This window comes from Triticum urartu, chromosome 3A (genome assembly GCF_056163025.1).
Source record: "Triticum urartu cultivar PI428250 chromosome 3A, HENAU_Tu73, whole genome shotgun sequence".
Lineage (NCBI taxonomy): Eukaryota > Viridiplantae > Streptophyta > Magnoliopsida > Poales > Poaceae > Triticum > Triticum urartu.
In genome coordinates this window covers 549,434,474-549,450,724 of record NC_141875.1, presented here as the reverse complement: position 1 = coordinate 549,450,724, position 16,251 = coordinate 549,434,474, and the positions used below count along the sequence as shown (strand labels likewise).

The 16,251-nt window shown below is 46.1% G+C and overlaps 2 protein-coding genes across 3 annotated transcripts; one reads left to right on the top strand and one right to left on the bottom strand.

Moving 5' to 3' along the window:
• The first annotated feature begins 4,307 nt into the window (after nt 1-4,307).
• LOC147980472 (uncharacterized) lies at nt 4,308-4,685 on the top strand. Of its 2 annotated transcripts, none has more exons than XM_087516888.1 (2): nt 4,308-4,391; nt 4,509-4,685. In XM_087516888.1, the coding sequence occupies exons 1-2, from the start codon at nt 4,308-4,310 to the stop codon at nt 4,683-4,685; spliced, it is 261 nt and encodes an 86-aa protein (XP_087373014.1). The 2 variants fall into 2 exon arrangements, with proteins under 2 accessions (XP_087373014.1, XP_087373013.1); XM_087516887.1 differs by having other exon boundaries at nt 4,308-4,416; nt 4,495-4,685.
• A 2,593-nt stretch (nt 4,686-7,278) lies between these two features.
• On the bottom strand, nt 7,279-12,042 carry LOC125543163 (uncharacterized). Its single transcript, XM_048706416.2, has 7 exons — nt 11,407-12,042; nt 10,420-10,751; nt 9,452-9,785; nt 8,640-8,788; nt 8,471-8,564; nt 7,875-7,946; nt 7,279-7,717 (listed from the first exon to the last, which is right to left on the bottom strand). Exons 1-7 carry the CDS (start codon nt 11,911-11,913, stop codon nt 7,604-7,606), a joined length of 1,602 nt encoding a protein of 533 aa, XP_048562373.2. The 5' UTR covers nt 11,914-12,042; the 3' UTR covers nt 7,279-7,603.
• Between the last annotated feature and the right edge of the window lie 4,209 nt (nt 12,043-16,251).

Sequence of the window (16,251 nt, the reverse complement as noted above, 5' to 3'; positions counted from 1 at the left end):
AATAAAGGAGGCTAGTCGATCTTTCGTGCACCTCCATCACTACTTATTTTTTGTCGGGACCCCGATTCCAAGTCACATCGATCTAGCCGGTAACACCTCATATCATTTTGGGGCCTCACGCACGGTATTCCCACGGGTGTCGCCTTACCCTGGCCCGGGACCGTTTGCGTCTTTTGGCTCACGTATATGATTGTGTCACTAGCATCCATATGACAGAGAACCCGAGCCGACATGTCTAGTCGTGAACCCAAAGCGGCACTAACCCATGGGGACAGGCATACATGATTCACATCGAGCATGTCGGTCAGCAGCGTATGAATCCGGGCTGTAGCACTGGGCTAACAGGACTCCGGGGAACCCGGGCTGTAGCAGGCTAGGCAGGACTCCGGATGTCACCGCGTGACATTTTCCCGAAGGGACAGATACAGGAACGAAGTGAAGCACATGCCGGCCAGTCAAGTGTCCTGAGCAGTAGTGCTGGGCTAGCAGGACTCCGATGAACCGGGCTGTAGCGGACTACTATGCCTCAAGGAAGCACTAGACTACATTTCCCCATAAGAAAGACTGCCAAGGATAAACAACTAGATTGTCGGATCCCACACATAACAATACACGTCACACGTACGCATAACATGCAAGTATGTGCTGCACAACATGGCATCACAACATAACGCAAACTCATATAAATAAAGGCTCAGAAGAGCCACATAGCATAAAATACAAACAGGGGGCACATGACCCATCATTCAGAGCATACAAGCAAGGGAAGCATTACATGTCTGGGTACAGACAACTACAAAAGAAGAGGCTAAGAGGCCTGACTATCTACAAGTCCCTCCCAAGGGCATAAGATCGTGGCTGAGGTGCAAGCTACTCGTCGAAGTCCAAGCGGTACTACTAGTGAGACAGATGTCTCACCTGCAAAATATAAATAAAACAAACGTGAGTACAAAGGTACTCAGCAAGATTTACATCAGATCCTATCATACATGCATTTGTATCAAGAAGGTAATGTGGGGTTTAGTTGCAGCAAGCCAGCTTTGACTCAGTGGCTATCCTGTTCTACGACAACAAGAAACTTCTTTGAGGTGAGGCAGCGCACACGAGTCCACTAATCACCACATCAATACACCACTATGGATTCATCCTCGTCTTCTTACGAGAAGGCCATCCATAGCACTCACACTTGTCTTGAGCATTTTAGAGTATATCCACTTTAAGTTGTCTATGTACCACGTAAGCATCCAAGAAGTCCATAACCGAGAACACGGCTATTCGAATAGATCATGATAACCCTGCAGGGGTGTACTTCTTCACACACGCTCTCACCACTTATCACCATGTACACATCATGTACCTCGGCAACCTTCAAGCGGAAGCCTGGCGAGGGTGTCGGCCACGACCTGACTAACCACACAAGACTCTAGTCCATGTTTATCGCCTATTTGGGTTCCATCCACAAGGAGATCCGGCCAAGGTGTCGCTCACGGCCCCAAACGATATGTGCAGGGTTCCCAAGCCCACCTCGCCGGATGGATCTACGCTTGGTACACCGTGCCACTTGTGCCTAGTCTGTCCCAAGCCCACCTGGCCGGGTGCCACTTGGTAGACTACTAACACTACCTACAAACACCAGAAACTATTTGTGACTCCTGGACAGAGATCAAGTTGGCTAATAAGTCGAGAGGGGCACTTAAGCATTCCAATGTGTGGTAGTAGCTAGTCATTGGACAACATACACAGAACTCAGTGCTTAAGGACGGTTCCAGTGAGACAACCCACCATGTACTCCTACATGGCCTCTCACCGCTACCTTTACCAAATCGTGTTCACACGCTTAACTCTCAGCACCAAAACATATCGTACCACTCCAATTCATTCCCGATGAATCAGACCTGACACAACTCTAAGCAATAGCAGGCATGGCATGGCAAAAACACAACATGGCTTAATCAACTCCTACACATGCTAGTGGGTTTTAACTATTTACTGTGACAATGACAGGTCATGCAGAGGAATGGGTTCAACTACCGCAGCATAAAGTAACAGTTGAATCGTTGTTGTCCTAATGCAATAAATGAGAGCAGGAGCGAGAGAGTAGGATTGTATCGGAATGAACAAGGGGGTTTGCTTACCTGGTAGATCAACAGGGGGGCACTGCTCCTCTGACAGGTACTCTGGATCGGTCTCCGGAGCAGGACCTATCGAGAAGGAACGGTGTCGATAATCAAAGACAAGCATATGCAACAATATGATGCATGATCATGGCATGAATATGTGATGCTGATTGAGCTAATGCAACTGGCTTTTTATTTGGATGAAATCCATTTGAACCAAAGATTCAAATGCATCTCTAAAATAAGCTCTTTATATAAGCCATTTTAGTGTTTCACTTATACAGTAGGTATAAGTTGGTTTGACATGCATGAAACTGGTACAGATGGATAGATTGAATTTTTCTGATAATTTTTCATATATAAATTATTTCAATCTGAGCTACGGTTGAATTTCTATGAATTTTTGAAATTTATATCATTTTCTGGAATTTCCTAATTTATTTTAATACAGAAAATGATATATTGCGTCAGCATGACAGCAGCATTGCGTCAGCAGGTCAAAGGCGCTGACCAAGTCAAACCTGACGTGTGGGGTCCACACGTCAGTGACTCAGTTAGTTAACAGGGGGTTTATTTAGTCTAATTAGGATTAGTGGGCGCCGGGCCCACTGGTCAGTGACTAACTAGGTAACTAACCTAGGTTAATTAGTGTTAATCTAATACTAACTAAAGATGTCAGGGGGGTGGCCCACGCGTCAGTGACACAAGGGGGAGGGTAAACCCCGGTCAGCGGGTCAAACCCGCCGGCGACTCGACGCCGGCGAGGCCCGAGACGGCGGTGCGGCTCGGAAAACACCCACAGGGCACGGGTGAGGCTGTTCTTGGGCTCATTGGAGAGCTCTTGCAGGCGCGCGTCTAATGGTAGTGGACGCCGGGCCTATGGTGGCCGGAGCCCACGACGGCGAGCAAGTCCGCGGCGGCCGGAGTTCGGTCGAGCTCGGGTTCGAAGCTGCAGTGGGCGTGGCGATGCGGGCGTAGCACCTACGGCCTCTGCGTGGTGCGGTGAGCACGTGGGTGTGCTCGGTTGGGGGCTACGGTGACTGTGGCCACGACAGCGAGGGGCTCAAGCGGCGGCGCGATTCAGTCGTCGGCGAAGCGGCGGCTATGTCGAGGAGAAGAGCACGGGGGGAGAGGGGAAAAAGGCAGGGGCTCACGGCGGTTCGTATGAAGGAGACGGTGAGCTCGGGGGCGGCCTGATGGCGACGTACGGGCGACGGCGATCTAGGTCAACCCGAGGTTGAAGACGATGGCGTGGAGGCGATGCAGGGCGTCCGGGCTTGATTCCTTCGGCTTGGGGAGGCGGAGCTCAACGGCGGTGCTGGTGGACACGACAGAGGGGTGAGGAGATGGCTGTGGCCGCGGCAGCGGCGAGCGGCGGCGATGATGGCGTCTGGTGGTGCTGCGCAGAGAGATCAGAGGAGGGGGATGGACACGGGGAGAGTGAGGGGGAGTCAGAGCGATCGGGACGGCACCAAGGAGGTCGGCCACGGTGTCGAGCTGGCCTGGGGACACAGGCAGATGCCCTGGTGGCGTGGCGCTCTCGGGCGCGCGCGCGTGCTCGTCCTTCTGGCTCGAGGAGGAGGACGACTGGCAGCACCAGTCAGCTGGGCCGGCCTGATGGGCCACTGGGCTGCCAGGCTGCAGGTAAGGTCCAGGTAAGTATTTCCCTTTTGTTTTTCTTTTCTATTTTTCTGACATTTGTTTTGATTTAGTAAAAATACTAAATCATTTTATTTACTTATGCCAATTTTTGCATGGGCTAGTGGTATTATTCCTGAGCTCCTCAATTACTGGCATAATTTTTGGACAATATTTTATGTATATAACAATATATATTCAAAGCAAATAATTACTGCATTAATTTTAAATGTCTAAAATAAATACTTATGAGCTTCTAAAAATGTTGGTTTGAATTTTACCTCTGACCAATATTTTCAAAGAGCAACATGAACATTTTTCTTGGACCTTTTTAGAGCAACTTTTACTTGGGTCATTTTCAGAAATGATTCTAAGGGTTTCACAGATCCCCATTTCAAATTTCAATGAAATTTAAACATGATGCAACATGAAAGCTAGCCTAGGTCATACCAAAACTAGGAATGTGACACTCTCCCCATCATCACCACCGCAAGCAGAGCCTAATAACTAAAGTTCAAACCTTCCTTCGCGTCGACAGCATCTGCAGCTGCAATGGCCAACCACGGAGTCGCCGCTCTCCTGATCACGTCCCTGCTCGTGGCAGTCACCCTCGCCGACGGCAGGATCACCGTGCAGGTGCAACGCCACAGCGTTAGCCGAGGTACGTCATGTCAACCGATCAGCATCCTCCAGTTGATCTGCATGTGTAGCAGCGGCCAAATGTGCATGCGTTTCGCAGGGTATGCGGTGAAGGCGGTGCTGGCGCTGGCGTGCAACAAGGTGAACGCGGTGCAGACGGGCGACACCTGCTCCTCCATCGCGGACGGCGCCGGTCTGGCCCAGGAGGATTTCCTGGGCTTCAATCCCAACATCAACTGCGAAAAGATCTTTCTTGTCCAGTGGGTCTGCCTCGAGGCGTCTGCTGCTTAACACACATAGTTGTATGTAGTACGAATAAGGAGGTGCTCGCTCTCCACGCACCAGCCAAAGTTTGCCGACCTTTTTTTCCTGCCATACCTTGTTGGTTAATGTCGGCTTCAGTTCGCCATTTGATACGGAAATACTATATACTCCCTCCGTTTCTAAATAAATATAAGACCTTTCAAAGATTTCAATATAGATAAAAAATGAATGAATTTACATTCTAAAATATGTCTATATACATCCGTATGTAGCTCATATTAAAATCTCTAAAAGGGCTTATATATAGAAATGGAGGGAGTGGCATCTCCATCGCGGACCTTTAAACCGCCTACAACCGTTCAAATAAGTTTTGCCATCCAAGACGGGGCTGCATCGATCCATCGATCGGTCCGGACGCACTTTTTCCCATAAACCTGAGACAAACAGGGGGAAGGGGGGCTTTGCAGGCACCCGGACCGCCGCCGTGCCCGCTTCTAACGACCGTGGCGCACCCAAAAATCTCACACGCCTTTCCCGGGTTTTTTCGTCGAACACTCGCACCACTTGAGGCACTGCATTCATGTCGGCCCAAAGCATGGAGCGGTAGGCATTGATGCCGCATGATGTGACCAGACATGAGGGCGACACTAGCGGACGCGGCCTCTTAGGCTCACGCTTCGATGCGGACGCTGCATCCCGAGAATTAAATCCGGCCGCTGCGCCGTATTGAAGCGGGCTGACCGGCCCTTCGCATCGGCTTGCCACGGCTATTTAAGCCGTCCGCCAGTGATGCACATCCGCACTTCGTCCTCTCCGAGCCCACCCTCCTATCAGAGCCTCTCCAACTCCAGTGCCGATGCCGAAGTCATGGTTCTCCGTGCCGGCAGTCGGAGGCGGTGGCAATTCTTCACGAGGCGGATCTTGGCACTGCCGCCCTCACTCTCCGGGCCCCTCGGCATCCACAACAGCCGACTCCTCCGATAAGGAGGAGATTGTTATCTCCTCTAGCAACGAGGACGACTAGATGCCGCAGTAGCGACACCGCCTCCTCGCGGAGGCTACTGTGACGGACGAAGAATTCGGCCGTCAGATGGAGATCAAAGGAGAGATCGTTCCGTCAGATGGGCCCGGCGCCACCATCGCCGGCGCGTGTCAATGAGGAGCCACCGTCTGCACCGCGCTACCGCGTGAAGCAGGAGTCGGCGCCCCACTTCGGCGGGTCAAGGAGGAACCCCCCCTCCCCGCCCCACCCCACAACCACGCCATCCATATCAAACGACGCGTCAAGGAGGAGCCCGCGCCACCGCCGCCACACATTCGGCACGTCCGCATTGATGGGCTCATGTCAAGGAGGAGTTGCCCCCCGCGATGACAAAGGTGCGGAGACGCAGCCTCCACTACCTCAGAGGCGGCGGTTGTGGCGGTCCCTTGGGCTCGAGGGTTGTCGGGTCTGAGGAGGAGCAACCACCGGACAAGGTTGTTGTGGCCATCCGACGCCCTTCCACCGCTGGAGGGACGACGATGACGGTGCGGCAAGGCAGCCACACGTACGAGGTGGTTGTCCCGTACGGGGTTTAGCATTATTGTTTTTAGTTTTTAGTAAATGGTCAAAATATTTTTATGTAAAATTATGTCTGAACTTCAATGAAAATAGGTCGTGTTTTAAGTCCTATGGTTTGGTAAAGACAGACAAACTGGGTTAGGGTCAGGCAGGTGCCTCCGAGGAGGCAATACGAGCACCAGCGCAGGTTCCTTTAATTAGGGAGAGACCGTTCAGCTCTAGCGGTATGGGACTAAAGTAAACCTGAGCACGGTAGCACGTACGGCTCGCATCGGGCCGAGGTCACGTCAAGCCTCTACAGGCCTCAGGGTCCGTGGCCCATGTAAGCACGATGGTTTTCCTTCGAAAACTAAAAAAAGTAAGCTCGATGGTGGCCCTGCTGGCCGCTGAACTAGCTGACAGCGTGGCCAGCAAATGTCGATGGCGATCGAGCGAGTTTGTCAGCCTTCCCTCTGCGAGGCTACGAAGGCACAAGTATTTGGTTCTGGAAGACGAGATTGAGCCTGAAACTTTGGCCGCTCTTCTTGCCGTCTTGCGTAACTGCGATGTCCTCGAGTGATGCTTTGGGCGGCGTACTCTTACTTGCATTTATACAGATGAGAACACGTGGGTACGAGACCAAATGGAAAATAGGGACAGTCCCCGTACCGCTATCGAACTTGCTCGTGCAACAGGAGATGTAAACTGAGATCACAGTCATCACACCCACCAAAAACTAGCGCATGCAAAAACGATGGCCGACGGCTGGACAAGATAAAAAGAAGCAAGCTATACCCTCAAAAAAAATTCAAAAATATTCTAGTAAGTAGTAACTGGAGCCAACTGATACGATAGGAATAGGATGCATCGTTCAAATGTAGAGGCTGGGGCAAACCCTCCTTTTCGAAAAAAAAAGAAAAAAAACTGATACGATGGACGATCAAGAGATCCAAGGCGGATCTACCTGCCCTATTCCTCTTCTCGTATTCGACACGGATGCACATTTGCGCCCGGCCGGTACACGCTAGAACAGGGCGTCCAAAAGAAAGATATCAATGGAATAGAGAAAAACACACCACATCCATAGGCGACAACGCCATATAAACCATGCACTGAAACCATTCTTTAGATTTACATCACCGCCATTTAGACGTTTTTCGATCAACATCACAACCATTCCAACGTGACAGTTGTGACACGGAGACACTGGCATCATCATAACCATTTGGATGTGTAGATTCTACAGCCCAGAAACAGTGTTCATGAGCAGAACTTGCCATTCCGATACATGGCTGAAAGAGTTAGCATCGTTAATGAAGTCGTAACCTTCTAGTTGGCGAGGATTTCGTTCACAGGAGACAAAAAGGATCGCTCAATACGGCAACAAAATCTTTTGCATTAACCATCAGCAGTGCCAGTGCGCCCCGTCGTAAGAAGGAAGCATGCAAGCTTCTTCACCCGGGGAAATTGCAGGCTCAGCTAGCTGTACCTCACTCAACTCGCCCATCACTTCCTCAAGCTGTTGGAGATGATGATAAAGATAGTTAGATTATATGGATATCACAGAGACAGCTATTCTAGGGCTAAGCACCAAACAAAAGGAACACAGGAAGTGTCCAAGGAAACGCAATGTAGACTATCGACAGAGGAAAGAAAGGCTACAGATCTTAGGATACCTTCGAAATATGCGTCAAAAAGTAATCATGGTGGTGCTTGCTTGACTTGGATTCAGTAGCATGAATTGTTTCCTGCATTAACCAAATGGATTTAACAAATCACATGGAGTAGTCAGTCACGTGCAGACTTGCAGTAATAATATACTGATGATGAATCATGCTTGCATTGCAACGATCGTTTCAACAGCAGACAAAACAAAGGTTCCCAAAAAAAAACGGACACAGCCAGAGTGCTGTCCTCGTGTAGATAAAACCGATTGGAGACATGAGAAACAACCCATTTAGGCATGCACACAATTTTGCACTAATTGTTCGGTTTAAGATCATACAATTCTTATGCTTAAATGCAAAATACGCTCAATTTCAAGCCTATATACTGAATCTAAAAGCATAAAACGTAAGAAATTCAACAGATCAAGATCAAGCATGGAGATGATACTTCCGAAGCTAGCAAAATAAGCATTCCTTTTCGCCAAGCAGGTTGATAAAAATATTAAACAAAAGGCTCTGTCTGTGAATGCACAAACAAAAAGGAATACAGGTAGTCCATAAGAAGGCAAAAAAAGGTCATAGTTGGTACACAACAATTGTGCTACCTCATCAATATAGAAGTCAAAGTCTGCACTGGATGTGATCTTTCCGTAATTGTCAACGGCATGAGTTTTGCGGGTGTACGCCAGAAGGATTGCCCTGTCCATATACAAGTTAGAATCCCTAAAAACTCTTAACATAATCAGTAAAACATAAAAAAGTAACTATACAGACCTTAGAGCGTTCTCATCCAATCTCATGTGCTGCGCAAGTCTGCCAATGGTTATCACTGAAAACACTTTTAGAAAGCTTCTGATATCCCCAAGAAATAGCTGTTGCTTCACTTCATCAAGAAACAGCTTCAACTGAAGACGATATACATCCTGGACAGTAAGCAATTTAGAGCTTGTTTTGTTAACAGAAGTGAAATTGCAAACTAAAACAAAGAAAGCAACTTCTCTATAATTCCATAAACCACTGAGCCAAAGAAATACAATTGAAGCAACTTCTCTATAATTTCATAAGCCATGAGTACATGCGCCATGCCAGAAACCAGAAAATAGTGTTGAAACTGAAAAACTGCCTGGTCAGAATTTAGTACTAAGGTCGAATCAGTACATATACATTAACATAAAACATTCCGTTGTACAAAAAAGTTCATAACAGATGTTCACAGGCTACAATAGTGTAACTTCATCTATATATGTGCCCAATTTATGTTTCTATTTATCTCCTTAAGTATATAACCGTGAACTGATTAATACAGCTGAGAATTTTTACTGGGTTTATATTCGTTTTTCTAATCCATGGTACTTATATAGAAACTTCTGTTACTAAATCACTTTGGCCTTTCAATGACAAAGGTTGTGCAAACATATACTGATGCAGTAAAAATGGAACTAGCAGCTTCCTGGAGATGATAAACAAGCAAAGATACACTGTATGTTCCCAGCCTAGAAACGCCATGGTACCTAACCCAATCTGGGATACAACAAAATATATATACAAAAGAAGAATACCGTTGCTATATTAGCTTTAGATAATACCTGGTTGTAGTTTGTAAATGGCTCTTTTAAAACTGGAGGCCATGCAGCAATGAACTTGGGGCAGGCAACGGAAAAGAGTTCATCATAATGTGCCTCACCATCACCTCTAAGCATCTCTTCCATTTCAGTACCATACTTACCCTTCAGCTCAGTGCTAACATCTTCAGCTATTAGATTGTTCTGTGGGCACAATGAGAGGCAGATTGCCAATAGTGCATGCATCTGCTCATTCTTCTTCAGTACAAAGTCATACTGCGGAGACTTCTCATGGTATTGCTTATACTTCAGGATATACAGCAGAATTTTGTTGAATTGATGTATCACGTCAGCATACCTAGATCAGCCCAGAAACATGGTGAATCAGTTAAAAGCAGTTCCAGCTTGGACAATATCAAGATGCTGAAGTGCAACTAATAGCATGTGCCACTTGCACGCCACATAGCAACATATTCTCATCTTTGTACAACTGAAAAGCATGCTCCAAATTATTGATCGCATGATATCACTCATTAGAAGAACAATGATAGCCAAGCACTTTGGAGTAAGCACAGAAAACACGAATACTTTATCAGGTAATAATATTACTCATCAGAAACCCACGAAAATCAAGCACTTTGAGTTGAGCATGGGAAACAAGAATAATTTACTGGCAATCAATTACCATAGACTAGCGTAAACACGGTACGCACAAAAGGAAAAACTGCAGCAAAGGCTTTACCCATAAGACAACATGATGTTAAACTACAATTATACATTTTTGCTAACTCACTCCAAGCTTAAAGTACACAACAATAGGACCGCCTATGGAATTGTCACATATGGGGAAACAACACAATCAGTCATTATTTGTACAAAGTGGAGGGGCTACAATTATCATATCCCATAATAAAAAATAAGTGCACTTCGGTCTTAGTAGAATGCAATATAAATATATATGGTGAAAATGCTCAAGCTAGTGTATTACACACCTGCGCATCATGAAGTTGGCAAAACCATAGTAGTAGATAGTGGAAATGTAGCTCCCAGTCACAGTGGTGTAGACACCCTGCTGGCCAATATCTATAGGCAACAAGCACCTCAGCCCAGTATGGTAATCCCCTATCAGGCAATGCACCCTCAGCAGCCCAATCATGCTGTAGTACCCCAGCATCTTCAACACGTTGCTCCCACCCTGCTTGTGCTCATACCCATTCATCATCGTGAACTGCTCAAGCCGCTCCTCCCTCTCCAGGACCTCTCTGATCATCGAATTCTCCACCAGTGCCTTCAAGTAATTGAAAACCCCATACACACTCCATGCCTGTAAAGAAGACTATTAGTTAGGAAACACTACCACCAAAAAAACCCATCAAAATTCAAGCTAGACGTAACCTTAGAAACACCCAACCAAGTATGACTGATAGACATATTGTAAGGAATCCCCTCACAAGTCACAACTCAATATCAAAAGCAAGAACCACCTGTGCAGAACACTTATGAATAACTCATGAAAACTAGCTTAACCAACTGAGAGTACAATTGAACAAACAATGTGCAGGCGCCACATAAGTAATCAAAGTAGTATGTACTATCCACTGAACTAGTGACTACCATTAACAAGCAAAAACCAACTCTGCCACCACAATCCACATACATAACTCACGAATAATACTGGGACACAATGCAATGCAGTAAACTGCCACAGCACAAGCCACATCTGACACCTCAAGTGTAACTCCTGAATAAAATTGAGACTGGCATTAATATCCGGTTCTAGGCACGAACCAGCTCCACAGCATCCTAAATATCACAATCTAACTGAAACATCGAGAATAACGAACCTAGTACCATTCAGTAAACTATACTGCCAGGAGAAACTGAAATTCGCCAAAGGATACCATTTATTTACCATGCACGAACCACAATCCACAATTCGTTCTAAGCCCACAAGTAAATGGACATAAGTAAGCGCGGACCTGGTCGAACCGCTTGAGTAGGCTGATCTCCTCCTCGGTCTTGTCCTCGAGTTTGGTGCGGTACTGGCAGAATGTCTGGAACTGGGACACGAACCCATCGACCATGTCCCAGAGCCACTGGTTGGGCAGCTGCATGGTGAGGGCGTTCTGGAGGACGACGGTGAAGAGGGAGCAGTAGGTGTCCCAGGAGTCGGCGCGGCGCGTGAGGGTGAGGCCTGGGAGGCGCGCGTGGGCGTCGCGGGACGTGAGCTCGCTGTAGAGGAGGAGGAAGACGTGGTCGTCGTCGCAGTAGGTCGCGACGGCCTTGGCGGGCGGCCAGGGCGCGTCGCGGTAGACGCGGGCGGAGAGGCGGTGGAAGTCGCCCTCGTACAGCTTGTCGGTCCCGACCACGTCGCCGCCGCGGATGGAGCGGTAGAGGTCGGAGACGAAGCTCTTGACGGAGTCGGGGATGTAGTCGGTGTAGGAAGCCACGGCCGTCCCGGAGGCGGCGGCGGCGGCGGCGGGCATGGTCGCCGGTGAGGGGTCTAGGGCTTAGGTAGGGGTGGGGATCCTCGCTGAGTTTGCTGCGGGGGTTTTGGGGTGGCTCTGGCCTCGTGTTGGCTGCCGATTGGTGCCGAACAGGAGAAATGGAGAGTGCTGTGTCCAGCTGTGAGGTGTGGACAAAGTGGGAAAACAAATTTACCACTAGCACACAGAGAGGGCTTTTCGGCTAGCTCCTCGCTCTTATTTTACTGTAGACGGATAAATCAATTCAGTTCTCCAAATGCTACTCCCTCCAATCCTGATTAACTGTCGCTGATTTCGTACAAAATTGTACTGAATCAACATACTTCCTCCGTTTTTTATCTACTCCGTATATTAGCTCTGTTCAAAGTTAAACTTTGTAAACTTTGTATATAGACAAAAATATTAACACCTGGCTGGTTAACACAGGGTTGCCCGTATGTCTGGCTTTAAGCGATCACAGGGCGACGTCTTGAGTCCGGGGAGCCCAGATGGGCCCCTTTTTTGTTTTTTTTCCAGTTTTCTGTTCTTGTTATTTGCTATATTTTTGTATTTTTCTGTATACTCTAAAATATTCTGCATATCTATACACAAAGCACTCTTCAAGAAAAAAATTGAAAAATGTTGAACAAGTATATAAAAATGTTGAATAAGTATTAAAAAATGTTGCACAAGTATTTGAAAAATGTTGAACAAGTATTTGAAATTTTTGAATAAGTATTAAAAATGTTAAAAAAGTATTTGAAAAATGTCAAATAACTACTAAAAATTGTTGTATGAGAATTTGAAAAATGTTGAACAAGTATTTGAAAATGTTGAATAAGTATTAACAAAAATGTTGAACAAGTATTTAAAAATTGTTGAATAAGTATTAAAAATGTTGAACGAGTATTTGAAAAATATTGAACGAGTATTTGAGAAATGTTGAATAGTATTGAAATGTCAAAAAAATATTTTAAAAATGTTGAATAAGCATTCGGACAATGTTGAACGTGTATAAAAAAATGTTGATCATTTATTTCGACATATACAAAAATGTTGAATAAAAACGAAAACAAACATAAGAAAAAAGAAAAGGAAAAAAAGGAGGAGAAAAAGAAAGCCAAAGAAAAAATAGAGAAGAGAAAAGAAAACCAAAAAATTGGAGTAGAAAACTGAAAAATAAAAAAGCAGTAAAAACAGGAAAAAAAGAATGAACCTGTGTGTAAACTAGTTCATTTTTTCTAGTATGTTGCACCCCACTTATTGAACCCAAAGCCGAAGCTGGCGTAGTGGCTAGCGCGTGTCGAAGAAACATGAAGATCCCAGGATCGACTCCTCGCGTGAGCAACAATTTTTACTCTATTTTTCGAGATAATCTCGCTTAAAGCGAGAAATAGCGCTCGCGTTAACACAAATGGGCGCGCGTGGTGGAATCCTGGCGCGACGGAAAGGAGAGTTAGCGAGCGATGCTGATGCCTCCTGCATTTCTAACCGATCCCTTATAACCGGTTATAGGAGTTGAAAGTTTTAATTTTACTCCTCTAATCAGCACCTAGCCGATCCCTTATCTGTCGTAAGGAAGTAAAAATTTACTTCACCGTGTGGCGGCTAAGTAAAAGCCACGCCTCTCCCTCGGGTCACCCCCGCCCCTGCACTTTCGTTAGCGAGACTCCCGGTGACCCCCCTTCCCCGCCGGCCCCGCTCTCCGTCGCCGGAATTAGGTGAACCGCCGTCGCATTGTTGTTGATTCATCGGATTGCTTCTTTTCTTCTTCTTTTTTTGTCGGCTACCACACCACACATTGATTGCACACCGCTGCAGGTCATTCCCTCTTGTCGCCGCCGGCCTATTTGGTCAGAACGACTCCGGTCGACCGGTGCACCACCACCGCATCGCAAGTGTTCGACGAATTGGCTAGGTGACTTTTTTGATCGTTTCTTTGTGAACCGAGCCGTTTGGATTGAACCTAGCCGTTTGAATTGTAGCTAAAAATGTCTTGTGTTAAGGTTTAGCAGCATGGAACCCCCAACGATCCATCTTTAAATGGCCCCGGTAGATTGGTGCAACAATGCACGATTCATCAGTTCTTTCCATGCAATGCCCTATCTCTTTGTTATTATTATAGTGATGTAGTAGGAGATCTGCCAACTGCTAAGCTAATGCCAATAACAGAAAAAACTTTCTACTCTTTTTTCTTGGCAAGCTTACAGAGGAAAACAAACATGATAGGTTGTTGGTCAGATAAAAGTGATAGCATGCTGGAAAATTAAGACTGTGGGGGCTAAATGTTGTAACAAAGTCATGCAATCTTAATTTAAGCAAACCTTTGTTTAAGCAACTGCAATGGGGGCTAGGGGTGGGGGTGGTCTTCCAGTTGCTGAAGAATTCACCCGTGTCATTCTTTTGAGATAAGATACTTGAATGCAGCAAAATAATCAAATTGTCTAGAGGATTTTCCAGTTGTGTACTAGTGTACTACCAACCACCAAATTATCAATCAATAGTTGTTAACCGTAAGCTTACACTGTAATTAGCCCCTCTCTTTGAAAAAACTAGTGCCTTGACCTGCTGCAAGTTGGCGCAGTTGATCCAAAGACCCAGGTATGTTTTATGCACATTTGTGTAGAGATTTTCCTGCTTAATCCTGACACTTGCCTGGATGCACAATTTAGGTGACTTCATATTTCACATGGAATTGGTAAGGCCACAATATTGCTAGTAGGTTTAGGTTATTGTTCCCTTTAAGAAAAGGGTTTGGGTGGCTTATTGAGTACGGGTTGATATCACTGAATTTACCATCATATATAGCATAACAAAAGATAGCAGACCAATTGTTTGCATGGTATTCAATATTTTATTTAGTGACTATGCTTGGTCAGTGATTTTGTATATGAGAAGCTCCATGATAATGATGAGCTCATCATGCGAACGACAATGTTAATATTACCGTGTTAGGAACATACACTACTTTTGAAATATTTAATTACGTTAAAGATATATCATTAATTGTATTTTGTAGAACAACAACAAAGCCTTTAGTCCCAAACAAGTTGGGGTAGGCTAGAGGTGAAACCCATAAGATCTCGCGCCCAACTCATGGTTCTGGCACATGAATAGCAAACTTCCACGCACCTCTGTCCATAGCTAGTTCTTTGATGATACTCCAATCCTTCAAATATCTCTTGAAGGACTCCTCCCATTTCAAAATTGGTCTACCCTGACCTCTCTTGACATTATCCGCATGCTTTAGCCGCCCGCTATGCACTGGAGCTTCTAGAGGCTTGCGCTGAATATGCCCAAACCATAACAGACGATGTTGGACAAGCTTCTCTTCAATTGGTGCTACCCCAACTCTATCTCGTACATCATCATTCCGGTCTCGATCCTTCCTCGTGTGGCCACACATCCATCTCAACAAGCGCATCCCCGCCACACCTAACTGTTGAACATGCCGCCTTTTAGTCGCTAACACTCAGCGCCAGGCAACATTGCGGGTCGAACCGCCATCCTGTAGAGCTTGTCTTTTAGCCTTTGTGGCACTTTCTTGTCATAGAGAATGCCATAAGCTTGGCGCTACTTCGTCCATCCGGCTTTGATGCGATGGTTCATATCTTCATCAATAACCCCATCCTTCTGTAGCATTGACCCCAAATATCGAAAGGTGTCCTTCTGAGGCACCACATGCCCATCAAGACTAACCTCCTCCTCCTCCCCGCGCCTAGTAGTACTGAAACCACGCCTCATATACTCGGTTTTAGTTCTACTAAGCCTAAAACCTTTCGATTCCAAGGTTTGTCTCCATAACTAACTTCCTATTGACCCTTGTCTGACTATCGCCAACTAGGACAACATCATCCGCAAAGGGCATACACCATGAGATATCTCCTTGTTTATTCCTTGTGACCTCATCCATCACCAAGACAAAAAGATAATAGCTCAAAACTGACCCCTAATGCAGCCCTATCTTAATCGGGAAGTCATTAGTGTCAACATCACTTGTCCGAACACTTGTCACAATATTACCGAACATGTCCCTGATAAGGGTAATGTACTTTGTTGGGACACTACTAGGGAAAACCCTAGTAGTAGCGCTTGTTTTATAGCTAGTAGTAGCGCTTGTACAAGCGCTGCCACTAAGGCGCTACAGCTAACTGGTAGCAGTAGCGCTGGTTAGCCAATGCTACTGCTACACCTAGTTAGCAGTAGCATTTCCCCAAAAAAGCGCTACTGCTAATAGTAAGTAGCAGTAGCGTTTCTTTCGAAAAGCGCTGCTGCTAACTTTTCCTATATTTTTAAAAATACAGCTTATTTTTGTTGTGGTTTTATATACAGTACTTTCATCATATGACTTTATGACCA

What these genes read in the sequence shown, in the direction of transcription:
- LOC147980472 (XM_087516887.1), top strand. Translation starts at nt 4,308, where the DNA reads ATGGCCAACCACGGAGTCGCCGCTCTCCTGATCACGTCCCTGCTCGTG. An exon ending in ACGCCACAGCGTTAGCCGAG is followed by an intron (nt 4,417 to 4,494) that starts GTACGTCATGTC and finishes TGCGTTTCGCAG; the next exon opens with GGTATGCGGTGAAGGCGGTG.
- LOC125543163 (XM_048706416.2), bottom strand. Translation starts at nt 11,913, where the DNA reads ATGCCCGCCGCCGCCGCCGCCGCCTCCGGGACGGCCGTGGCTTCCTAC. An exon ending in CATTTACAAACTACAACCAG is followed by an intron (nt 8,789 to 9,451) that starts GTATTATCTAAA and finishes CTTACTGTCCAG; the next exon opens with GATGTATATCGTCTTCAGTT. An exon ending in TTGGATGAGAACGCTCTAAG is followed by an intron (nt 8,565 to 8,639) that starts GTCTGTATAGTT and finishes GTATATGGACAG; the next exon opens with GGCAATCCTTCTGGCGTACA.